This window comes from Balaenoptera musculus, chromosome 3 (genome assembly GCF_009873245.2).
Source record: "Balaenoptera musculus isolate JJ_BM4_2016_0621 chromosome 3, mBalMus1.pri.v3, whole genome shotgun sequence".
Taxonomy (NCBI): domain Eukaryota; kingdom Metazoa; phylum Chordata; class Mammalia; order Artiodactyla; family Balaenopteridae; genus Balaenoptera; species Balaenoptera musculus.
The window spans coordinates 109358059-109378777 of record NC_045787.1 but is presented as its reverse complement, the minus strand read 5'-3'; the positions used below and the strand labels follow the sequence as shown (position 1 = coordinate 109378777).

Sequence of the window (20719 nt, the reverse complement as noted above, 5' to 3'; positions counted from 1 at the left end):
TTCGTCCCCACAGAGACAAGGCTGGTGGGCAGCCTGGCTGGGCTCCAGGCCTTGCACCGCGGCTCTGCTGCCTGCCTTCCAGTGACGGAGCCGTCTGTAGTTACAGGCCCATAGTCGACTACATCGATGCGCAGTTTGAAAACTACCTGCAGGAGGAGCTGAAGATCCGCCGTTCGCTCTTCGACTACCATGACACGAGGATCCACGTCTGCCTCTACTTCATCACGCCCACGGGGCACTCCCTCAAGTCCCTGGATCTGGTGACCATGAAGAAACTAGACAGCAAGGTCTGGCCCCCCTCCAGCTGATTCCGTGGGCTCCTCATCTTCCACAGAGGCGGGGTGTGGTTGGGGGCTTGCAGACAGCCCCCTGGGCTTGGTCCTCTCTGTATCTTCTCTTGCATCTGTCCCTACAGCTCCAGCCAGCCCCCATTGCTCTGGGCTCTTTCTCCAGATCTCTGTCCCTTGCGTCTGGCCCTGAGCCCATTCCTTGCAGCTGAGTTGATTCTTTTTCTCAGCCTGCTAGCTCCTGGCATCCTCCCCATCCCCCTAGAGTTACCTCCCCACCTCGCCCCTGTCCCTCTGCCCCTCTGACCCCACCTCCCCAGAGCATCCCAATTCTCTGCTTGTTTTCTCTCTCTCAATTCCTAGTTCCTCTGCTGCCTTCACTTCCCCTGTCCTTCCTGCCGTGGGTTTCCCTTGGGGTCCTCCTGAGCACAGTAGAGACAGGAGAGTTAAGCCCCAGAATTAGAGTAGGAATGAGGAGTGGGTATTAAAAGGGCAGCTTCATGGGAATGACAGGAATGGCATGGGGTCCTGGAGGGTGTGCAGCCCCAGAGTCACCTGTCAGCTCTCACGTGACTGCTCCCCCCTCTCAGGAGTTAATTTTCACTGTGAACAATGGGATGACCTTGGCCTGGGAGATTTTGAGGTCTTCCTGTGGCTACTGCTAATGAGTCATCTAACCTGCTTTGGGGGCGCTCAGCCCCCTACTGCTGGTCCTGTCAGGCCCCACGCCGGTTAAGACCTTCAGAGCACTCTGGGTCAAAGCTGGGTATGCCCAAGGGACTAATTTGGGGCTGGGTGGAGGTTTGGGGCAGCCAGGGCTGTAAGAAACACTGCAGCCAATTGTTACAACCCATCAGAATGGCCCCAGCTGGCTGGGTTCAGGCCAGGACACCCCTTAGGAGCAGCTCCATCTCTCTGGCTTCCTGCCCGTCTGCCCAGGGGTGTGGCCTGACCAGGGCTCTCCACAGTCAAGGAGCAACTCACCTGCTAACCCCTCTCCTCGATCCTGGCAGGTGAACATTATTCCCATCATCGCCAAAGCGGACACCATTTCCAAGAGTGAGCTCCACAAGTTCAAGATCAAGATCATGGGTGAGCTGGTCAGCAATGGGGTCCAGATCTACCAGTTTCCCACGGATGATGAAGCTGTTGCAGAGGTTAATGCGGTCATGAATGTGAGTGTTGGGCAAAGGGCCTTGGGGCTCTGGGGCCAGAGGGCTTGGAGCCGGCCCCAGGCCACTGTCTTTTCCTTGGGTTTCAACCTTAGCTCTCCAGGAAAGATGGGTGGGCATCTGGGAGCTGGCCAGTCCTGCATCCTCTGGACAGGGGATGGGAAGAATTGGGTATTGGGTTGGTACCGGGGCTTCCCCAGGTTTAAGTTTCCCAAGGTACGAACTCAGGGCTGGGATCTGAAACCTGCAGGAGCAAGCAGGCAGGATGCCAGGGCTTGGGAACTTGGAAGAGAGCCAGGCCCACAGGTCATTTGAGGGAGCTTCTAGTGGCCCCTGGGCTGAAAGAACACCCTAGAACAAGAGGAAAGGGGTTGCGGGTTCAGCCCACTCCCTTGTGTGGAGGTTCCAGGATACTTCTCCAAAGGAAAGCCGGCAAGTGAGCATCTGGCCAGGCCTTGTTCAGGTCTGGGCAACCCCTCCCTGGGGCCCAGGGGCAGTGAGGGTGGGTCTGTCCATTAGCCTGTGTCAGCTCAGTGCTCATGCACACTTGGGCCCCTTTCCAGGCACACCTGCCCTTTGCCGTGGTGGGCAGCACCGAGGAGGTGAAGGTGGGGAACAAGCTGGTGCGAGCGCGACAGTACCCTTGGGGCGTGGTGCAGGGTGAGTGTGGTGGTGAGAGCACAGCCCCGGCTGGGGACACGGACTCAGTCCCCTCTCCTGTGTCCTCCCCGTGACCATCTGCTGCCTGTCCTCCCTCTGGAGTCTACCTCTAACACCCTAACCGCTGTCCTGTGCCCCGTCCTTCCTGTGCTGGTGGCTGGGTGCCTGCCTGATGCCCACGTGCCCTCTGCTTTCAGTGGAGAACGAAAATCACTGCGACTTCGTGAAGCTCCGGGAGATGTTGATCCGGGTGAACATGGAGGACCTCCGCGAGCAGACCCACAGTCGGCACTACGAGCTCTACCGGCGCTGCAAGTTGGAGGAGATGGGCTTCCAGGACAGCGATGGTGACAGCCAGCCTTTCAGGTGAACAACCTGTCTCCCCAGCCACAGCCAGACTTACCACGTCAGCATCTGTTCTGGGGGCTTGTGAGCTGGGGAGAGAGGCTGTTGGGACCCCAGCATCCTCTCCCCCCGACCCCCCATGCCCATGTAATTTCGCTTCTCTGGCTCTGCCCACTCCGTTCCGCCATAATCCCTGCCTTGGCCTCTTTTCTCTGGGTCTCCACAGCCTACAGGAGACATACGAGGCCAAGAGGAAAGAATTCCTGAGCGAGCTGCAGAGGAAGGAGGAGGAGATGAGGCAGATGTTCGTCAACAAAGTGAAGGAGACGGAGCTGGAGTTGAAGGAGAAGGAGAGAGAGGTGTGTGCGGGGCTTGAGGGCTGTGGCGAGGCCAGGCCAGGGAGGGCCCGGGCTCCTTCTGGGCCCACATGAAGCCTGGTCTCCCCGCCTTCTGCTCCCAGCTCCACGAGAAGTTCGAACACCTCAAGCGGGTCCACCAGGAAGAGAAGCGCAAGGTGGAGGAGAAGCGCCGGGAACTGGAGGAGGAGACCAACGCCTTCAACCGCAGGAAGGCGGCGGTGGAGGCCCTGCAGTCTCAGGCCCTGCACGCCACCTCGCAGCAGCCTCTGAGGAAGGACAAGGACAAGAAGAAGTAGGTGGCGGGCTCCCTGCCCTGCGCTGGCTCGCTCTCTCTCGCTCTCGCTGGTTCACCATTTTGCTCTCTCCTTTCACTTGCTCTCCCCTTTCACTTGCTCTCCCACCTCATTCTTGCTCACCTTTCTTCTTTCACTAGTGATCTTCATATCTCAAGATATCAAGCATTCATGCCCAGTCTTGTATTTGTGCATGAGTGGCCCCTCTCTCCCTCTTCTACCCCACACCCCGTTTCTCTCCCTCTCTCTGTGTCTTTCTCTCTGTCTTTCTCCTGCAGCCCCCTCAAGAGCTGGGTGGAGAAGGCTGGGCCACACAGGCAGGGAGTGGTCCCCGAGAGGGTGTAGGGTCTCAGGGAAAGTCTTTCAGGCCAGGAGACGGTCAGGGCCTGGGAATGTTAGCATTTCTGGGCGGTTCCAAAAGCTCCTGTGGTTTCTGCTTGGACAGCCATGGTGCCTCCCCCTCAGTCCTGAAGCTGTGGACGTGGGCCCCATATTGGCAGGCAGGTGGTGACTGAGGACAGTGGAGACTGGAGCCCAGCCGGCACTGACCCCCTGGACACTATGATCTTGACCTGCTAAAGGAAGGACAGCAGCTCCCTGTAGGGGCCCTGTGAGTCCTACTGGAGAGGGGGCTGCCCCTCAAGTAGAGGCTGGAGTTGTTCCTCCGAGAGTCCTCAGAGGAGAGAGAATTATGGGGGATGGGGAGGAGGCTTCTCCCAGCCTCCAGGAGTGCAGTCAACTTTTGGCCAGGTGGGGACCACTCTAAGTCCCTTCTCCTTGGTGTTTTTCATAGCCTGTTTCCACACGCACATCTGGAGTCCAGATGCCCTGGCTCCCGGGGAGTCTCCCTCTCCCGCCCCACTTCATTCAGTGTCCCACACAGCATCACACCGTGGGGATCTCGTCTGTTCTGCTTCTCCCTGCCCCTGGTCTGTGTCAGGTACCTTCCTTCTCTTGCCGGGTGTACCCATCTTGGTCCTCATTCTTGTTCTTCTTGGAATTCCATTTCCTCCTGGAGTGTTTGGGAATGTGTGTGTCCAGGCACTTCCTTCCTTGGTGGCAGTGGAGCCTTGTGGTTAGGGCCATGCAGCGCATGGCTAGCTGTGGCCCTGGGATGCTGCTTGTGGCCTTAGCTCTCCACCTGCCCCCCAATATTGTGCTCCCTAACACACACACACGCATGACACATGTACACTGTCTTACTGTCTCCTGCCCCATCACATACATAGACTCAGACACATATCTACTAAACACACAGTCCCCAAGGCACACAGCACAGAGGCACAGACACATCTAAGGAAAATAAACTTAACGAGCTTCTGGGGAAGACCAGGGGGACAAACCCAGGCGTTTAGGAACTGGATGCTAGTTCTCATTCCCGAGGCCTGTCTTCTGCTTTGGAATAGACCCTGTAGTTTCCCGCATCCTGCTGACTGGTGGCTCCACCCCAGCTGCTGGCACGGCTGCGACAGATAAGCCCCTGCTCGTTCCCAGGGAGGACCCCAGCCCCACAGTCCCCTCAGCCATGTAAATTTCCCTTCTGCTTTGCATTTGCTTCCAGCCCTGGTCCCATGTCCGGGTCTTGGTGAGCTCGGTGAGTGTGGTGGGGGCTCTGTGAATTGGAACCTGTGTGGATTTCAAGCTAATGGCTCAGAAATCTGGTTTTTCCTGGGAGGGGGTATACCACTCTATGAACCACCTGCTGGCTCCTGAATTGACTTTGCCGTGCTCCCTGCCAGCTTATCCCAGGCCATCTCGTTAAAAAAAAAAGGCAGGCAGAGTCCCCTAGGAAATAAGCTATGGAGAAACCCCTCAAAAACAGAAGATCAAGGACCCGTGGCCGGGTCAGGGGATGAGGGCCAATGGGGTGGGGTGCAGGCTGGCTGCAAGGGCACCAGCACAGCTCAGGGTGGGGCTCATCACTGGTGTCAGGTCTCCCTGCTTTTTTCATGTGACCTGGGCCTGGAAAACAGGTCTTTTCTGTTTGCTGGACATTCCAGAAAGCTTCAGTCAGTTTGGCCTCTGGGAGAGAGCCCTCTCCTCCAATGCTGGCCTTGTGGAGGCCAGGAGTGGGGTAGGTGGGGTGGCTGGGAGCACCCCTTCCCCCTGCCCTGGTCAGGGGAATGGGATGAGTCAGGAGTGCATTTGGGGGGACATTTTTTTGGTGACCATTTAGTTGAATGGCTTTGATTGACTGTACTTATTCTTCAAATTTTAATTCATCTTTGCAAAATTACTTCCCTATCAGACCCTCAGCCTGGGATGCCATAAACTGAAGCGAATTCTCTGCTTTGCTTGTTACAGATGCCAAACTGACTGTCCTTTCCCAGTGTTCATCTTGCTGTCTTTTGCTTCTGTTTGATTTGGTCGTCTGTGTACCTTTTAATGTGTCTGTTTTTGTTCTGTTTGTTTTATTTTTATTTTTCAGTTAACGCACGCACAGACTTACATGTCAAGAGTGGACTTTAGACTTTCATGTGTTAAGTTGCTTGAGTTACACCTTGTGACCCTTCTCCCATAACATGGTGTGAGGACGGACTGGGAGCTGGTACAGACTCCAGTGTTTACAGCCTTGCTTTGTCCCCCCACCCCACCCCGCCATCCCCCAGGCTGCCTGGGCCTGGCGGGCCGCCCTCTCTATGCAAACTCGTTAAAGCCATGAATGCTGGAATCCAAAACTGATGAGGTTTATTTTTTTCAGAGCCAGTGGCTGGTCTTCCATTTACAGTGTCACTATTCCTTGACGGAGCAGTTTTGTGTCACTCTAGCGAAGGCCCCAGCCGGCGATGCTCGGCCTAATTGTTCAGCGTCAAGATGGCAACTCATGCAGTGCCCTAGATGTGGCCACGTGGTGTGGTATACATGCTGCAAATTCGCCTGATTCCCCTTCATTTTAATTTTTCTAACCTAGAGCTTAATTTCAATAATAACTTTTAAAGCACTTCTAAATTTTTATTTTGGCACGAGCATAAAGACAAATAATACCCTCTCCCATTATTTTCATAAGTAACAGATTCCCTGATTTTTAAAAACTAAAAATATCTCTAAACCTTTCTTATGTATAAAGTATCCCTATAAACTATAGGGAGAGGTGGGTAATAAACATCCTGTAATGACAGTGTTTGGAATTTCTTTATGGATGAAAGTGGATCATGAACAAGACCACATCCAGTGTTTTTACTGTGAATGTAAATGGAACAGCAGCCCAAAGCCATTGTCTCTGTGCCCCAGAGGTGCTACCTGTAAACAGGGACCAACCCCATGTGTGCGTGTTAAGTGTTTGACTCTAAGACCCCCCAAACCAATCCTGCATATTCCAAATGCAAAGAGTGTTCAGCGGGAACAGATTTTTCTCCAGGTCATTGTTTCCTTTTTCTTGGCTGAGTCACAGGGAAAGAGGTGAAAGTGTCTGATGTATGTGAACAATTTAAGAAAAAAATACCAGCTTTTCCCCTTTACCGGCATTCTTAAAAAGAACATTCTAAGAAAGTACAAGCATTCTTCTATGTTCCTGTTGGTTTGCAAGCCATTGAGAATATCAGGGTTGAAAATATGGGCTGATAATATGGTACACAAGAAATGAATAGATGAGAGGAAGGATTTCATTTAATGTTGAAGCACTGTGCTGGGCATTGGCTACCCAGAGTAACGCGCAGCTCTGTCCTCAAGGAGCTTACAGTCTAGTGCACTCCCTAGTTGGAAGACTTAGGAAGCTGCGCTAATATATTGTTGGATTGGCATTTTGTTTTTTACGTCCTTCATCTTCCCTCCCATCATTGTTTCCCTCTTTCTGCCTTGGCCTGCTTTACTGATTTCCAGGACCAGGTCCTGGCTCCTTCTTGCCCTTCTGAGACCATGTTCCATTCAGAGAGGGGTGGAGGGTGAGCTGTGTGTATCCACTGAGGTATGACCAGGAAAAGGTGGTCTTTTTCTCCTCGCCAGGAGCAGAGCAGGTTTTATTGATGCTCAAAGTGAAAATTCTCCAAAGTTATGCCATGACCAGGGGTGGATACAGGTTTTTGAGGGGCTCGAAGCTTGAACTACTTGAGAAACCTTCTATAAAAAAAAAAAAAGAAGGATATGAGTATAAAATTAGGTACAGGGCCTTGGAAAGGGCACTGAGAATTAAGCTTCATTAGCTTCAGAGTAAGTCCACTTCTGGCTATAACTGATGCTTCACTGTGGGTGTCCAAAAAGGTAAATCAGCATATCTAAGGCAGATGTGGACTGCGAGTGGCTTAACTTTAGGGTAATTATGTCTGAAAGTGTATTTAGTTGGGTGGAAGTATGACCTTTAAGATAGCCTCTGTCAGCTAATGTACTTCTGAAGACGAGGCTCAATGACCCAGCAGGTTCACTGGTTATATAAGAGATGAGGACTCCTGATTCATGGGCTAATCTGGGGACTCTTGGAGTGGGCAGATTCTGCCACCCATCCACTGCTGCCTGCGGGCTGCACCCAGGGCATACTTGGGAGGCCAGAATTATGGCTGGTTATCTGCCTGCGGGCCCAAGCCTTCCCAGAATCTCGGGGAGACCTGTCATTGTTACATTTTCTGGGGTCTGAGCTGCCTCCACAGGACCCATTGACTTTAGTGAGCCTTACTGCACTTTTCTCCCATGCTGTTTATGTTTGGAATTTTGTCATTTTTAGCTGAGACCAAATTAATCCTTGGTGCCCAAGGTGGGCTTAGAACTTGCCATTATTTAACAAGCTCCCCATCACAGAATGTGCCCCCTGTCTGCAGGATCTGATTACCCCTCCTTTTCTGTCTCAGTATCATCTGTTGGCATTATTACGACAGTCAGTGGGATCATGCTGGCATTTACTATCATGTCTTTCATGAACCAAGTTGGTTTTGGGTAGAATCACCGTATAATTTATTGACCAAACTGAGACTTCTGAGAGTGAAAGGAAATGCTGTTAATAATTATGCCAAGTCAACAAGCATAAGCCATGACTGTCTCAGGCAAACTGGGATGTATGGTCACCCAAGTTATGGGTAACCTGAGTCTAGGTGGTCTGCACTTGTGCAGACTAACTCCATGTATGTTTGTGTGTATGTCTTTGTGTGGGTTCCCTGTTAAGTGGGGCTCGTATTACTGGATAAGAGGCCCGAGGGAAGTGTGGCTTGCTAGTCTGTTATGTTAACATGCTTTTCTAAAACTGCTTCACTTGTTAATTCATTTACTCCTTCATTCATTGACAATTTTTGTTCCTTTCCATTCACTTTGTACTCATTTTTTTTCATTAAATTTTGCATTTATTTTGAGTTTTTGTGGTGTCTTTTTTGGGCAGTGGCTTTTCTGATTTAATGTTTCCTAGCCTATTAATCTGCTACACCTGTGGTAAAATACAGCTTGTCTTTTCCATGAACTTTGTGGGGTTGATCAGCTTCTATAGGAGTTGTGTTTTAATAGTGAATCCTGCCATGGGCATCTGTGAAAGGCTCTTGAATGGGTGTGGGATGGAGGAAACATAGTTAGGAAGGAGAAGATGCAGCCTGTGGTTAATGAATCTTTATCAGGTGACTTTATCCAGCAGGACATGAGAGAAGGAAGACCCTGCCCTTGAAAAGTTTACCTCCTTGTTGAGGAGGCTTGACATATGACAACTAACATTTGAGTTCTTATTGTGTGCTAAATTGGTCTAAAGTGCATTACATGTATTAATTCCTCTAATCTTCACAATAATCCTATGGTTAGGTACCATTTCCCCCATTTTATAGGCAAGGCACAGAGAGGTTAAGTAATTACCCAAGGTCACACAGCTCGTAACTGGAGGAATTGAGGTTTCAATATTGGTATCCTGGACCCTTAATTCCTGCGCAGCTTGACAGTGTAGGTTGGTGGACCTGAGATGGTTTTGTAGAGATGGGATGCCCTGGTAAGTAGGCAAATATTTGGTTGAGGAAGGGCAGACTGGTAGTTGAAGGAAGTGATGGCAATCTCCTGGGCCCATTGTTGAGGTGCTTTCTCTGTTGGACACTAGGCTAATTTCTGGGAAGACCAAAATGAGGAGATGGGGGACTAAGGTGGGGAAGCTGACAGCCCAGCAGGGAGACTGGCATGCAGGCATCCCTAGTGAAGGTACAGCACTACTCTCCCCACAGGGAGGCAGGTAGCAGGGAGGCAAAGTCTTCTTCAAGCTTTGAAGGACAGAGACTCTCTAGGAAGCCATGGGTAATAGGGCCACACTGATGGAAGGACCTTGGCTCACCCAGTTGGGGGAGGTAATATTTGGACGAATTTAGGACAGGTCTATGATGCTTATCCACCGTGCTCCTCTCTTAGCCCATCTGCCTCTGAGCTCCCTCCCATCTCTGTTTTCTGCAGCCACAGTCCTTTACCAATCCCTGCCCTCTGCCGATGGGGACAAATGGAAGATGGATGTGTCTTTATTTCTCCCACCACAGTGATCCCCAATCTCTAATCTGAGGTGGGATATGAGTTCCTAACTGCAGGAAAAAAATGTTAAAGGAGAGTAGGATAGGACCTAGGATTCCAAGGCAAGCTTGAACAGCATAAAACTTTAAAAACAAAAAACAAAAAATCTCACAAGTGGTATTTTGGCAATACAGAAGTTTGCTTCCCCAAAGAAGGGGAATATTATTTACAGAAAGATGAAGCAGCAAGGCTGTCCCTTACCCCCATACTGTGGCTCACAGGTCTACCTTCTCCTTTTTCCAAGAGACTGAGAGTTGGTTTAGCTCTGGGGATGCAGCTTACTTGGTTAAGGGGGTCCAGATACCTCTCAGCAGTTTCCTGAAGTCAGAGACAGCGTGAGCTGGTGTGGGCTCTCAGGATGAGCCCCTGCCCCACCAGTGACAGCGCCCACTCCCCATGGAAGGAAGGAGGCAGAGGGAGCTGTGGCCATGAGCAGCAGGCTGGCCCTCAGCATGTCCCTCTGTGCTGGACTAGAGGACAGTTACTGACGGGGCTCGAGAGATGTATTTCAAGTGTATTTGACTCTATCAACTCTAAATGCAAGGTATGTAATACATATAAAATAAGACTCAGACAGGGTTGAAAGGAATTAAAGTGTATTTTAACAAAAGCTCCAACAAGCAAATTTGTTTCAACAAAAGGTAGAGATTTGTGCTGACTGCAGTACAGACACTATTATAGTATATCTGGTCCTCGGCTATTTTGCAGCTGGTAGCAGATCACACTCCGCATAGCTTAGCACGTTTACACAAAACTGTTCACAGTGGAAGGACTTCACAAATTACCTCTAAATGTGTGGCTCAGTCATTCATAGCCCCAACACTACTTACACAGCCCCAGTGGGCATCGCTGCCAGCTGGACTCCACTGCCTAGAGAATGGCTCTATAGTGTCACCTCCCTCAGCCACGCTAGTGATCTCTCCCTCCTCCTGGCAGTGGTGGAGGCAGCCTCAGCCTCAGCACCTGCTCACCTCACCCAAAAGCTCTGGGAGCTGTCTCTCCCCATCACAAGGGTCACCTTGAAGTGTTCTGCTTTAACACAAGAATCCCTCTAGTTAAGCTAATAAACTACTTTGCTTAAGAGTAACAAAGGAGAAATATGCCTAAAGCTTGATCAAGTTGCTATACATTAAATAAAGCATACTTTATAAATTGAGTCCTTATGAAGAAAAGACTTAAATCCTGGCCAAGTCAAGGTAAATCTATCTGGAGAGACTATCCCATTTCTGCAGGGGTGGGCAGAGTACTTGGGACTTGAAACCTGCACATGTTCTTGGTACAAGCCTGGGAAGCTGGAAGGACCTGGCCAGCTCTGGCAGGTGGAGCAGCAAGAACTTGTCTGTCAGCACCAGCCCAGCCCTTCGGCCCTGAGCAAGGCCTGCCTCTGGCCTCATGGTCCAGCTGCCTTAGGGGCTGATACAGCCCTTGCTGGAGAAGGAAGAAAAAGCAAGCTGCAGTATGAGCATTTACTCCTTCTCCCTGGTCTCGGGCCCAGGGTTCAGAGGGAGGCAGGGGTTCAGTTTGTCAGATTGCCCTTCCCTTTAGGGACCCTGACCTGTCTTTTATGCCCCCTTATTTTTTTCTGAAGACAGGAATGTTTTCTCAGTTGCTCTTTCAGGGCCTTCTTCCTTTCTTGTTATAGGATCCATAAAGCCTACAATATAGAGGAGTCCAAGCAAGGAGGGATTGCCATTATGCTCTAAAGGGCACTGGGATAGGGGCACAGAGGCTGGCAGGTGAACCAGATAGTTGTCTGTGCGGGAGGATGACTAAAAACTTGTCAGCTGCTGCTTTACAAGTTCTTTGCAGTGGTTCCACTGCCTAATACCGACCTGTAATTAAAACAGAGTGGTCATCTTTGAGGCAGAATCATTTTAAATTCTAAAGAATGAGCAATTCAGTGCCGAAATATTAGCACGGAGCAATTTCAGGAAGGTCCAACCACCCAACTCAAGAACATTAACCCCACCATCTCAGGAACACCCGTCTTCAACCTCAGCAAAAACTGTCATTATTCTAACTGCATTCCATCTTACCCTGTCCATCCTGAGTGATTCTGACCTCCCAGTGCCTACTCAGGGTATCCTGGTGCCTGGTACCATATAGAGGGTGAGGGGTCTGAAATTTACACTCCCCAATACTAAGCTCAGGTTTGCTTCCTCCTGAGCTAGACATGTCCCCACATCCTCTTGACTACAAGGGCTGCTACTGAGATAAAGCTTCACTGTCTGTCAGAGAAACCCACTCTGGTGAAGGGAATGTGTATCTAATACTCAAGTCCAGAGGATATGCCATGTGTGGAAAGCCTAGCCCTTAGGAAGACTCTTCAGAGTCATCATGGCCAGAGCATCTTCTGGAGCCCACAAGGGCCAGGAAGGGCCACAGGTACCCTTTTGGGGGCAGAGTGCATTAGCTGAAGGGGCAAAACTGAGAGCCTGGTCTGGGGCAAAGTTGATGTCTACCTGTGCTTTCTTTAGCAGATCAGATATAGGAGTACAGCAGTCGGGCATGAGCCTCTCCAACTCTAAGGTGATGATGACCAAGGCCAGTGTGGAGCCCTTGAACTGCAGCAGCTGGTGGCCCGCCATACAGTGCTGCAGCTGCCTGGTCAGGGACGCGACGTGGAGGGAAGGATTCCTCTGAGGCAGCAGCTCCTTCACGTGGGGCCAGCCCAGGACCACCAGGGCGTGGAACTGGAGACCGTGGTTTTTAATGTTAGAACAGAAAACCCCATACTTTTCATATATCAATGACCAAAAGTGCAAACAATTTAAATTTTCATCAGGGAATATCAAATGTTGCCCAACCCTTTTCATTCCCATTCATGGCCCCCCAAGGGGCTTGAGGCTTAAAACCCACTCTGTGGCCAAGCTCAGCTTCAACCCTGGAGAGAAAAAGACAGTCTGCTTTGTGACATGCTCATTAAGAGCCTAAAGTACCCAGATGACAGTGTTTCAATTCTGAAAAACAGAAGCATATGATTCAAGATTAAAGTAGCAGAAAAGTTACTTGTATCTGCTTGACATGAGAGGAGACTCTGCAGCTTGGCAACAGTGGCCAGTTTTCATACTGATACAGCCCTTAGTGATTTAATCTTCATGCTTCATAACAGACCAAAACCCCATGACATTTCCACATTGCATAATTTTGCCTTACTAACAGAATCATATTCTAAAGGATGACCATCATTCTCTAACTAAAACAAATATAAACAAATATGACATTTTTAAGTGCCAGATCAGTATGGTCTAAAGCCTCAATAAGGATAGTGTGTAGGTGAATAAAGACAGCTAAGTGAATGTGTGTAAAGTGTAGCAAAAGCAGACAGATTTTTATGTACAGTATTCATAGAATGGAAAGTTAAATATTTTTGCAGTGTGTATTTAAAAGAGAAACTCACCATAATAGTGCCGTCTAAATATCTTTGTAAAGTTAATTTAATGTCCTTTAGAAGTGGGAGTCTGGTGGAACTGTGTTGGATTTAAGACAACATTTCACTCTTCCGTATGTTGTGAGCCTTGTGGGTCACCTCACTGTGCTGCATGTGCAAGGACGTGTGCTTTGCCATCCTACGTTGTGAACAGCTGTTCTAAAGGCACAATGAGTCCAGGGTAGACTCGTACTTACTATGGTCAAGAAGTCCAGCGGTGTCCCACTGTAGAGGTCCCAGTGAAGTTTGTCCAAAATAGCCAGCTCCATCCTCAGCAGCTCATTCGGGGAATAGCCAGAGCCGTAGTGCTTTATGAAGTCTTTTATGCGTGGAATTAACTGTAAAAAGAAAATAAAGAGGCCAAAGCCCTACACCATGTCATGGTAGCTTTTGTTTTCTTATCCCTGGGGGCTGGGCATCCATGACCCTAGTAGAGTTGTCTTCCAGTGACCCACCACAGAAAATGCTTCTGAAAGAAAAACCAAACCAGATCTTGGCTATCTGTCAAGTCCCCAGGTATTGTGACAATATGTAGTGAATGTCACATGGTCACCTGCTGCCAACAGGTCTTGATCCCCAACTGCACTCCAGCTCATACCTGAAGGTGCTTTGGAGGCTGGGGCTGTGCCGTCTCCCCCATTCAGCTGTAAGAACGCACTCAAAGCTTTCCAGCTGTGGGCTCTACCCATTCCCTGTTCCCAATCCCTACCATGATTCCTTGTCATAGAGAGGAGTATGCCTTTGAGCTTCCTGGTCTGCATCAGACAGATTCATTGATAAAACCTCCCATGGTTTTGGCAACACCATAGCTGCAAACACATTCCTTTCAGCCCTTATTGAAGGCAGTTCAGTTCTGGAAAAATTATGACTTTTCCCCAGAGAAACTAATAAGGCTTGTCTATGAGTAAACATGCAAGTACCAAGTGCACTGAAGACTTGGTCCTACTTTTTTAGATAAACAAAGTATTACTATATAAGTATGTAACTGTATAGTAGTATTACTACTATAACCTCTAGAAATATTTCTTTTAAGGGTTATTTACTTGATTTTTAGTTGGACAAAAGCATCTTTGGGGGCACAAATTATATTCTCATAAACAGAGTTAAAATAAATTTTATTGAAGGTTTGGAACTGGACACACAAGTGACTTTTTCTGCCCCCATGGACCCTGAGATCAGCCAAGGGAGACCCTGTAGAAACGGCAGTGGTTCCACTATTCCCAAAGGGGGAGAGGTTGAAGGGAGGGAGGAAGGAAGGGAGGTCCGGGAAGGATATTGGGAGAGGATCTTCTGAACAGAAGCCACAGTGAAACTGAGAAGTTCAAGCAAGCCTGAAGCACTTATGGGGGGCTTCTCTTCCACCCACTGCACATGGCCCTCCTGCCCCTCTTGGAGAAGGGTCCCAGAGTCCCTGAACACCAGTTTCTTTGACACAGCCAAGTCCTTAAGTCTCAAGCAGCTTTCTTAGATGTAGTTTCTGGGGGTGGTCATTAGGCCATATGGTTTGGGAGGCCTTTTTCTTCTGCTTAATGGGAGGTGGCATGTGGCATCAACCAATGAGGCAAGATATATCTGCTAGGAAGTCAGACCTCTGGGTTTGCTGGGCCAGGACAATTCTGCTGTTCTAAGTACCCATTTGTGGGGTCCCAAAGTCTGACAAGCCTAAGGAAGGGACAGCAGAAATCCTGGAAGGTATGACTTTTCCAAAATGCCCATTCCCAAGACCACAGACCTTTCAGGAAACTTGAGTGTTTCCAGTGTTACACACCCCTATACCTCAAAAGCAGCCCTGAATGAGCTTCCAGGGATGCATACCTCCTCTTCTTCATTAACTTTTGCAGCAAGTCTCAAGGAAGTAATTGTAACACAATGGAGTAAACACTTTTTTATCTGCAGTATGGAAGAAACACATATGAGCAGAATATGAATGCCAGAAACTAACTGTAAAGCGTCTGTGGGTTTTTTTTTTTTTAAGAAATTAAGTTTTGCCTTTTTAACTTTTTTTAAAAGACTGACTGTATTTATCCACAAGGAAGTTACCCCCAATTTTAGATGTGACCCGTAAAAACCTCCTGGTTTCAGAACCACAGATGACTAGTCAATAGTCCTTTGTTAGAGGACTGACTGGAGGTGGGAAATATGGCACCATCTCAGGGAACACACAGTCCCATCCTGACCTCAGGCTGCATTGTACTGGTCCAGACAAGCACACCCCACCTCATCACAAAGGGAGTCCTTTCCCAGCTAGGTCCTCTCATGCTCCCCAAGTCGACCCCTGACAGCCACACAACACAGAGCCAGACAGGCACGATGGTAAGATGTTCCAATTCCAGTTCTACCACTTAGAGCCACTTACTGAATTGATGAGGCTCAGTTTGAGCACCTGGGATGGCTCACCTCTTAGGCAGCAATGGGAAATAGAGGTCAGTTTGCGCCCCCAACATCTGTCACCATCCCTCATAGACTTCCCTACCTTTACTGAAACTATGAGGCGTCTGAAGATAGTGAGAGCCAGGTTAAAAGTGGTCTGGGAGAAGTCAAAGATGTTCTCAACTCTCAGGAGCCCCAACACGACTTCCTGGAAAGCTTCGCAAATCTCCACCTGCTGGAAGGAGGAGGTGGGGCAGAGGAGGGAAGGTCGCTGGTGGCCAGTCTCGGTCCATCAGTGGCTGGACGGTCTGCTTAAGGTGACCAGAGGGGCTGTAAGAAGCCTCTTCACCTTAAATCGCTGTCGGATAAAGGGCCTCTCTTACTCAGCGCCTCCCCCATTCAGACCCTCTCCTTCCTGTGCCCGTTTTTCGGTCTTCAGCAGAGTTCCCCAACTCAAACAAGCCCTCCTCCAAAACACCTACTAGAGAAGCACCGTCTCAGTGAGAAGCTGGCGAATCTCGACTCTTGCCTCGTGCGGGGGACGCACCTGGGGAAGGTGCGTGCTCCAGGGTGCGGCTCACCTGATCGCGGGTGCAGGTGGAACCCGGCCGCGTCCCGTGCGCGCGTGAGGAAGAGGATGAACGTGCTCTCGGGAGGGGCCCCCGCGGGAACCGGTACCTGGAGTCGGCCCCCCAGCCACAGGCGCGCCTCGCGGCCCTGGGCCTGGGTCAGGTGGGCATCCAGCTGCAGCTCGTCCAGGACGCCTCCCCACTCGCTCGGCACCAGCCCGGGCCGGCTGGGAACTGGGGGCGGCGGGGGCGGTGGCCCCAGAGCGGCGCCGGGGGCGGGGCGCGCAGCTGGCCGAGGCCGCATTGCCCCCCGCATGAGTCTGGTCCACGACGGCTCCGGGAGACTGACCGCTCCGCGCAGGCAAGCCTCCGGGAAACTTCTCCGGATCGCCGCGGGGAGAGAGACGTTCCACGGAGGCGGAGGGAGAAGACAGCGAAGGACTGTTTCGCCCAGACTTTCGTCCGGACTCTCACCTGGACGCCGGATGGATCTTATCTCCGAGGCGGACGTCTCCGGCGCGGGCCGCCCGCCGGAAGCCATGGCAACGCCAGATCCCGGGTCTGGGTCCCGGCTTAGGCCGGCTTTTTCTAACCCAGCGCCCGGGACTTGCAGCTGGGGCTGCCACGGGACCGGGCGGGGCGGGGCGGGCTCTTACTCCACCCCCACGTCCCTCCACTGGGCGCCTCTTTCCCCACCCAAAGCCCGCGCCCCAGGCGCAGAGTCCCGAGCGGAGTCCCTAGCCCGGGATGAAGCAGCTGGTGACCACGCCACCCTGGAGAAGGGAATTTATTGAAGCCCTGCAATGCGTTAGGCGCTGGGACATAACAGTGAATAGAATAGACGTGGAACTTATATTCTAGTCAGGAAACAGACAATAAACACGAGTAGAATATATGGAAATCCCAGCAAATCCACTCCTAAGTAAATGTCCAACAGAAATGCATGTGTGTGCACCAAAAGGCATGATGTTCACAGCAGCACTATTTGTAATAGCCCCAAACTGGATACAACCCAAATGTCCATCAACAGTTGAATGGGATAAACAAATTGTGGTATATTCACACAATGGGATACTACACCACATTGAAAAAGAATGAACTGCTATACCCGATAAGGAAGAATCTCACAAACAATATTGAGTGTAGGGAGACAGATACAAAGGATTCATACTGTATGATTCCATTTATACAAAGTATAAAGAAGGGAACTATAATGTTAGAGTCAAGGTAGTGGTTACCCTTGGGGGCATACTTCTATGTTGAAAACTACAGAACATCACGGAAAGAAATTAAAGAAGACTTAAATATAATACTTGGAGAGACATTCCGTGTTTATGAATTGGAAGATTTAAATTGTTAAAATGGCAATACTTCCTGAATTGATCTATAAATTGAACATAATCCCTGTTAAGTTTCCAGCTGTCTTTTTTGCAGAAATTGGCAAGGTGTTTCTAAAATTTCTATGAACATGCAAAGAATTCAAAATGGCCAAAACTATCCTGAAAAAGCAGAATAAGATGGAGGCTTCACAGTATCTGATTTTAAAACTTACTACAAGCCTATAGTAATCAAGACAGTATAGAGACTTCCCTGGTGGTCCAGTGGCTAAGTCTCCGGGCTCCCAATGCAGGGAGCCTGGGTTTGATCCCTGGTCAGGGAACTAGATCCCACATACCGCAACTAAGAGTTCACATGCTGCAACTAGGAGTTTGCATGCCACAACTAAAAGATCCGGCATGCTGCAACTAAGATCCGGTGCAGCCAAATAAATAAATAGATAAAATAAAATTAAAAATAAAAAAATAAAATGCCCAATCCTTAAAAAAAAAAAAAAGACTGTATAGTATTGGATAGACATATAGACCAATGGAATTAAATTGAGAGTCTGGAAAACAGCCCTCATATTTATGACCAATTGATATTTGACAAGGTTGCCACAATAATTCAGTGGGGGGAAAAACAGTCTTTTCAGCAAATGGTGATGGGACAGATGAATATTCACATGTGGAAAAATGAAGCTGGATCCCTATACCATATCATATACAAAAATAACTCAAAATAGATCATAGATCTAAATGTAAGAGCACACAGAACAGCATCCAGAAATTAAAAAGACAACACACATAATAGAAAGCATGTGTATATCATATATCTGAAAAGAGACTTGTATTTAGAATATATAAAGAATTCTTAACAACTTAATAATGAAAAGACAGATGAAAAGGGCAAAGAATTGACTAGACATTTCTCTGAAGAAGATATTCAAATGGTCAATAGCACATGAAGTGATGTCCAACACCATTAGTCATCAAGGAAGTACAAATAGAAACCACAATGAGATGCTATTTTATACCAGTAGGATGGCTGTGATAAGAAAGGTAAGACAATAGCAAGTGTTGGTGAGGATGTGGAGAAATTATAAACCTCATACATTGCTGGTGGTACAGCCACTGTGGAAAACAACTTGGCAATTCCTCAAAATGTTATTTAGAGTTACCAAATGATCCATCAGTTCCACTTGTAGTATATACTCAAGGGAAATGAAACGTTCACACAAAAACTTGTAGCAGCATTATCCATAGTACCAAAAAGTGGAAACAACCCAAATGTCCATCAACTGACAAATAGATAAATATGTGGTATATCCATACAATGGAACATTATTTAGCCATAAAATGTAAAGGATTACTGATATGTGTTACAAAAGGGATGAAGCTTGAAAACATTATTCTAAGTGATAGACGTCATTTCACAGAAGGTCACATATTATATAATTCCATTTATATGAAATGTCCAAAATAGGCAAATCTATGGATACAGAAAGTAGATTGGTGGTTGCCTAGGGCTGGGATGTTGCCGGGAGGGGGGTGGGGTGGGGGGGGGGGGGGGGGTGGGGGAAGGAGGAATGATGGCTATGAGTGTAGTGTTTCTTTTTTGGGGGATGAAAATGTTTAAAATTGATTGTGGTTTTGGTTGCACAACTCTGTATATAGTAAAAATCATTGAATTGTACAATTTAAATTGGTGAATTGTATGATGTATGATTATATCTCAATAAAGCTGATATCATATTTACAGTATATCAGAGAGTGATAAGTACTATGAAGAAATATAAAGTAGGGAGGGGAGATAAGACTGGGGCTGAAGGTTGGAATTTTAAATAGAAAGATCATTGGTAGGGTTCACTGAGAAGGTGATGTGTGAACAAAGATATTCTGAAGGAGGTGAGGGAGTCAAGCAGATATCTACAGGGGGAGGTTTCCAGGGCCTGGATTTGGATCTGGGCTTTGTCATTGCCTGTAGGTATGACCTTGGACAAGTTACTTAATGGCTCTATGCTTCAGTTTTTTAGATCTGTGAAATAGTTACTCCTGTTTTCTATTAAAATGACTAATAGTACCTATTTCAAAAGGTTATAATGTAAATTAAATTAATAATTTAAAAAGGAATTAAAGCACTTAAAACAGTATGCTGACACTAAGTATTTTTATTAGCTCCTGCTGCAAGCATAAAAGCCTTTGTATTCTAACAGGAAACCATGCCTGCAATGTCAGATGAATCAAGGAGGCCAGGTGGAGCTGGTGCAAGGGGGATAGCTTGCAATAATGAGTAAGAGAGAAGATTGCAGGAAACCCGGAGAGGGCCTGTGACTTTTATTCTGTGAGATGAGAAATCATTGGCAGGTTTTGAACGGAGAAAAGACAGTATCGGATTCATGTTTTAACACCAGCCCTCTGGCTCCTGTGTTGAAAGTAGACTAGGATGGCAAGGATGAACTGCAAGGAAACCAGTTCTGAGCTGTTTAGTAACACAGGTGAGAGATGGTGGTGGTAGAAGTGGTCGGATTCTGGTTCTATTCTGAAGATGGAGACAACTAATTCTATAGAAAGATTGGGTATTGAGTATGAGAGAAAAAGACTGTGGTTTTGACCTCATAAATTGTCAGAATTCAGCTTACATTTATTGCGATTAGCCTTTTAAATTACTTATTTATTTATTTTATGTTTGACAGGGGTGATGTGGGTACTGCCAGGGATGGGAAGCGGGAATCAACGTTTCAATTCTGGACACGATAAACTTGAAATGTCTATTACACATCCAAGCAGAGTGGTGTTCAGAGACAGGTTCGGACAAGAAAGAGGATAGATCATTCTTTCTTTCACGAATATTTATTGAAAACTTACTCTGTGCCAGGTCGTATTCTAGGCTCCGGAGGTAATTGTGAGAATACCAACAAAGTCCCTCACGACCTCACCTAATGGTGAGACAGGTCATAAACAAGTTGGCAATCAAGCGCAATAATGTATGTAAAGTTTTTGGCTTTTCAGAGGGGACACAATGTAAAATTGCTATCGTTGTTTTTAATGTTCGGAGTATTGCAAGTGCTAGAAGATGAGCGTTGCCGGTCTAGGGTTGCCTCCTCCTCCCCCTCCCCCCCCGGTGGTAGGCAGGTCTCCCAGCCCCAAATCAGGCCAAATTTCCAGCACAGTGGAATGGCGGCATTGCGCAGGCGCAGCCTCAGTCTGGCGTCCTAGGAGACGGACTCGGAAAGTCTCGGCGCAGGCGCAATGCAAGAGACCGAAGACGCCTCGGGCAAGGGGATGGGGCGGGGCGAGCTCGGGGTGCGCCTGCGCACAGCGCGCTCTCGCCAGAAGAGCCGCAGTCTCGGGAGCGCCCAGGCAGTGTTTCGATAATCTCTGACTCGCCTCTCCTGCGAACCCGGCGTCATTGGACTGCACCCCGGGCGGGGACGTCCGCCGAGCACGGGAGGAAGCAACGATGCCGGT

At 48.7% G+C, this 20719-nt stretch overlaps 3 protein-coding genes across 16 annotated transcripts in view; 2 read left to right on the top strand and 1 right to left on the bottom strand.

The window, feature by feature from the left end:
* SEPTIN8 (septin 8) overlaps positions 1-16049 on the top strand; it is a 29246-nt gene extending 13197 nt beyond the window's left edge. For 2 of the 11 annotated variants that reach the window (XM_036846208.1, XM_036846211.1), the window contains 7 exons: positions 101-287; positions 1301-1462; positions 2023-2119; positions 2317-2485; positions 2691-2823; positions 2925-3115; positions 12041-12948. In XM_036846208.1, coding sequence (XP_036702103.1) covers positions 101-287; positions 1301-1462; positions 2023-2119; positions 2317-2485; positions 2691-2823; positions 2925-3115; positions 12041-12206 — 1105 coding nt within the window. In that variant the 3' untranslated portion in view covers positions 12207-12948. Of the gene's footprint in view, positions 1-100; positions 288-1300; positions 1463-2022; positions 2120-2316; positions 2486-2690; positions 2824-2924; positions 3116-5544; positions 7261-12040; positions 12949-15802 lie in introns of those variants that run through there. The other 9 variants (XM_036846209.1, XM_036846204.1, XM_036846210.1 and 6 more) reach the window with 7 other exon arrangements.
* On the bottom strand, positions 13043-16943 carry CCNI2 (cyclin I family member 2). The gene is made up of 4 exons (XM_036846212.1): positions 16042-16943; positions 15467-15595; positions 14809-14883; positions 13043-13331 (listed from the first exon to the last, which is right to left on the bottom strand). The coding sequence occupies exons 1-4, from the start codon at positions 16471-16473 to the stop codon at positions 13089-13091; spliced, it is 879 nt and encodes a 292-aa protein (XP_036702107.1). The 5' UTR covers positions 16474-16943; the 3' UTR covers positions 13043-13088.
* Positions 16944-20555: 3612 nt separating this feature from the next.
* The window catches only part of KIF3A (kinesin family member 3A), a 72811-nt gene continuing 72647 nt past the window's right edge, over positions 20556-20719 (top strand). For all 4 annotated transcript variants that reach the window (XM_036847249.1, XM_036847251.1, XM_036847250.1 and 1 more), the window contains exon 1: positions 20556-20717. In XM_036847249.1, the coding sequence (XP_036703144.1) occupies positions 20712-20717 (6 nt within the window). In that variant the 5' untranslated portion in view covers positions 20556-20711. The remainder of the gene's footprint in view (positions 20718-20719) is intronic.

Coding starts and splice junctions, on each gene's coding strand:
- CCNI2 (XM_036846212.1), bottom strand. CDS start 16,473: ATGGCTTCCGGCGGGCGGCCCGCGCCGGAGACGTCCGCCTCGGAGATA. Junction 15,596..16,041: donor GGCTGGGGGGCCGACTCCAG/GTACCGGTTCCC, acceptor TCCTTCCAGCAG/GTGGAGATTTGCGAAGCTTT. Junction 13,332..14,808: donor AAGTTAATGAAGAAGAGGAG/GTATGCATCCCT, acceptor TTCTTTTTACAG/TTAATTCCACGCATAAAAGA.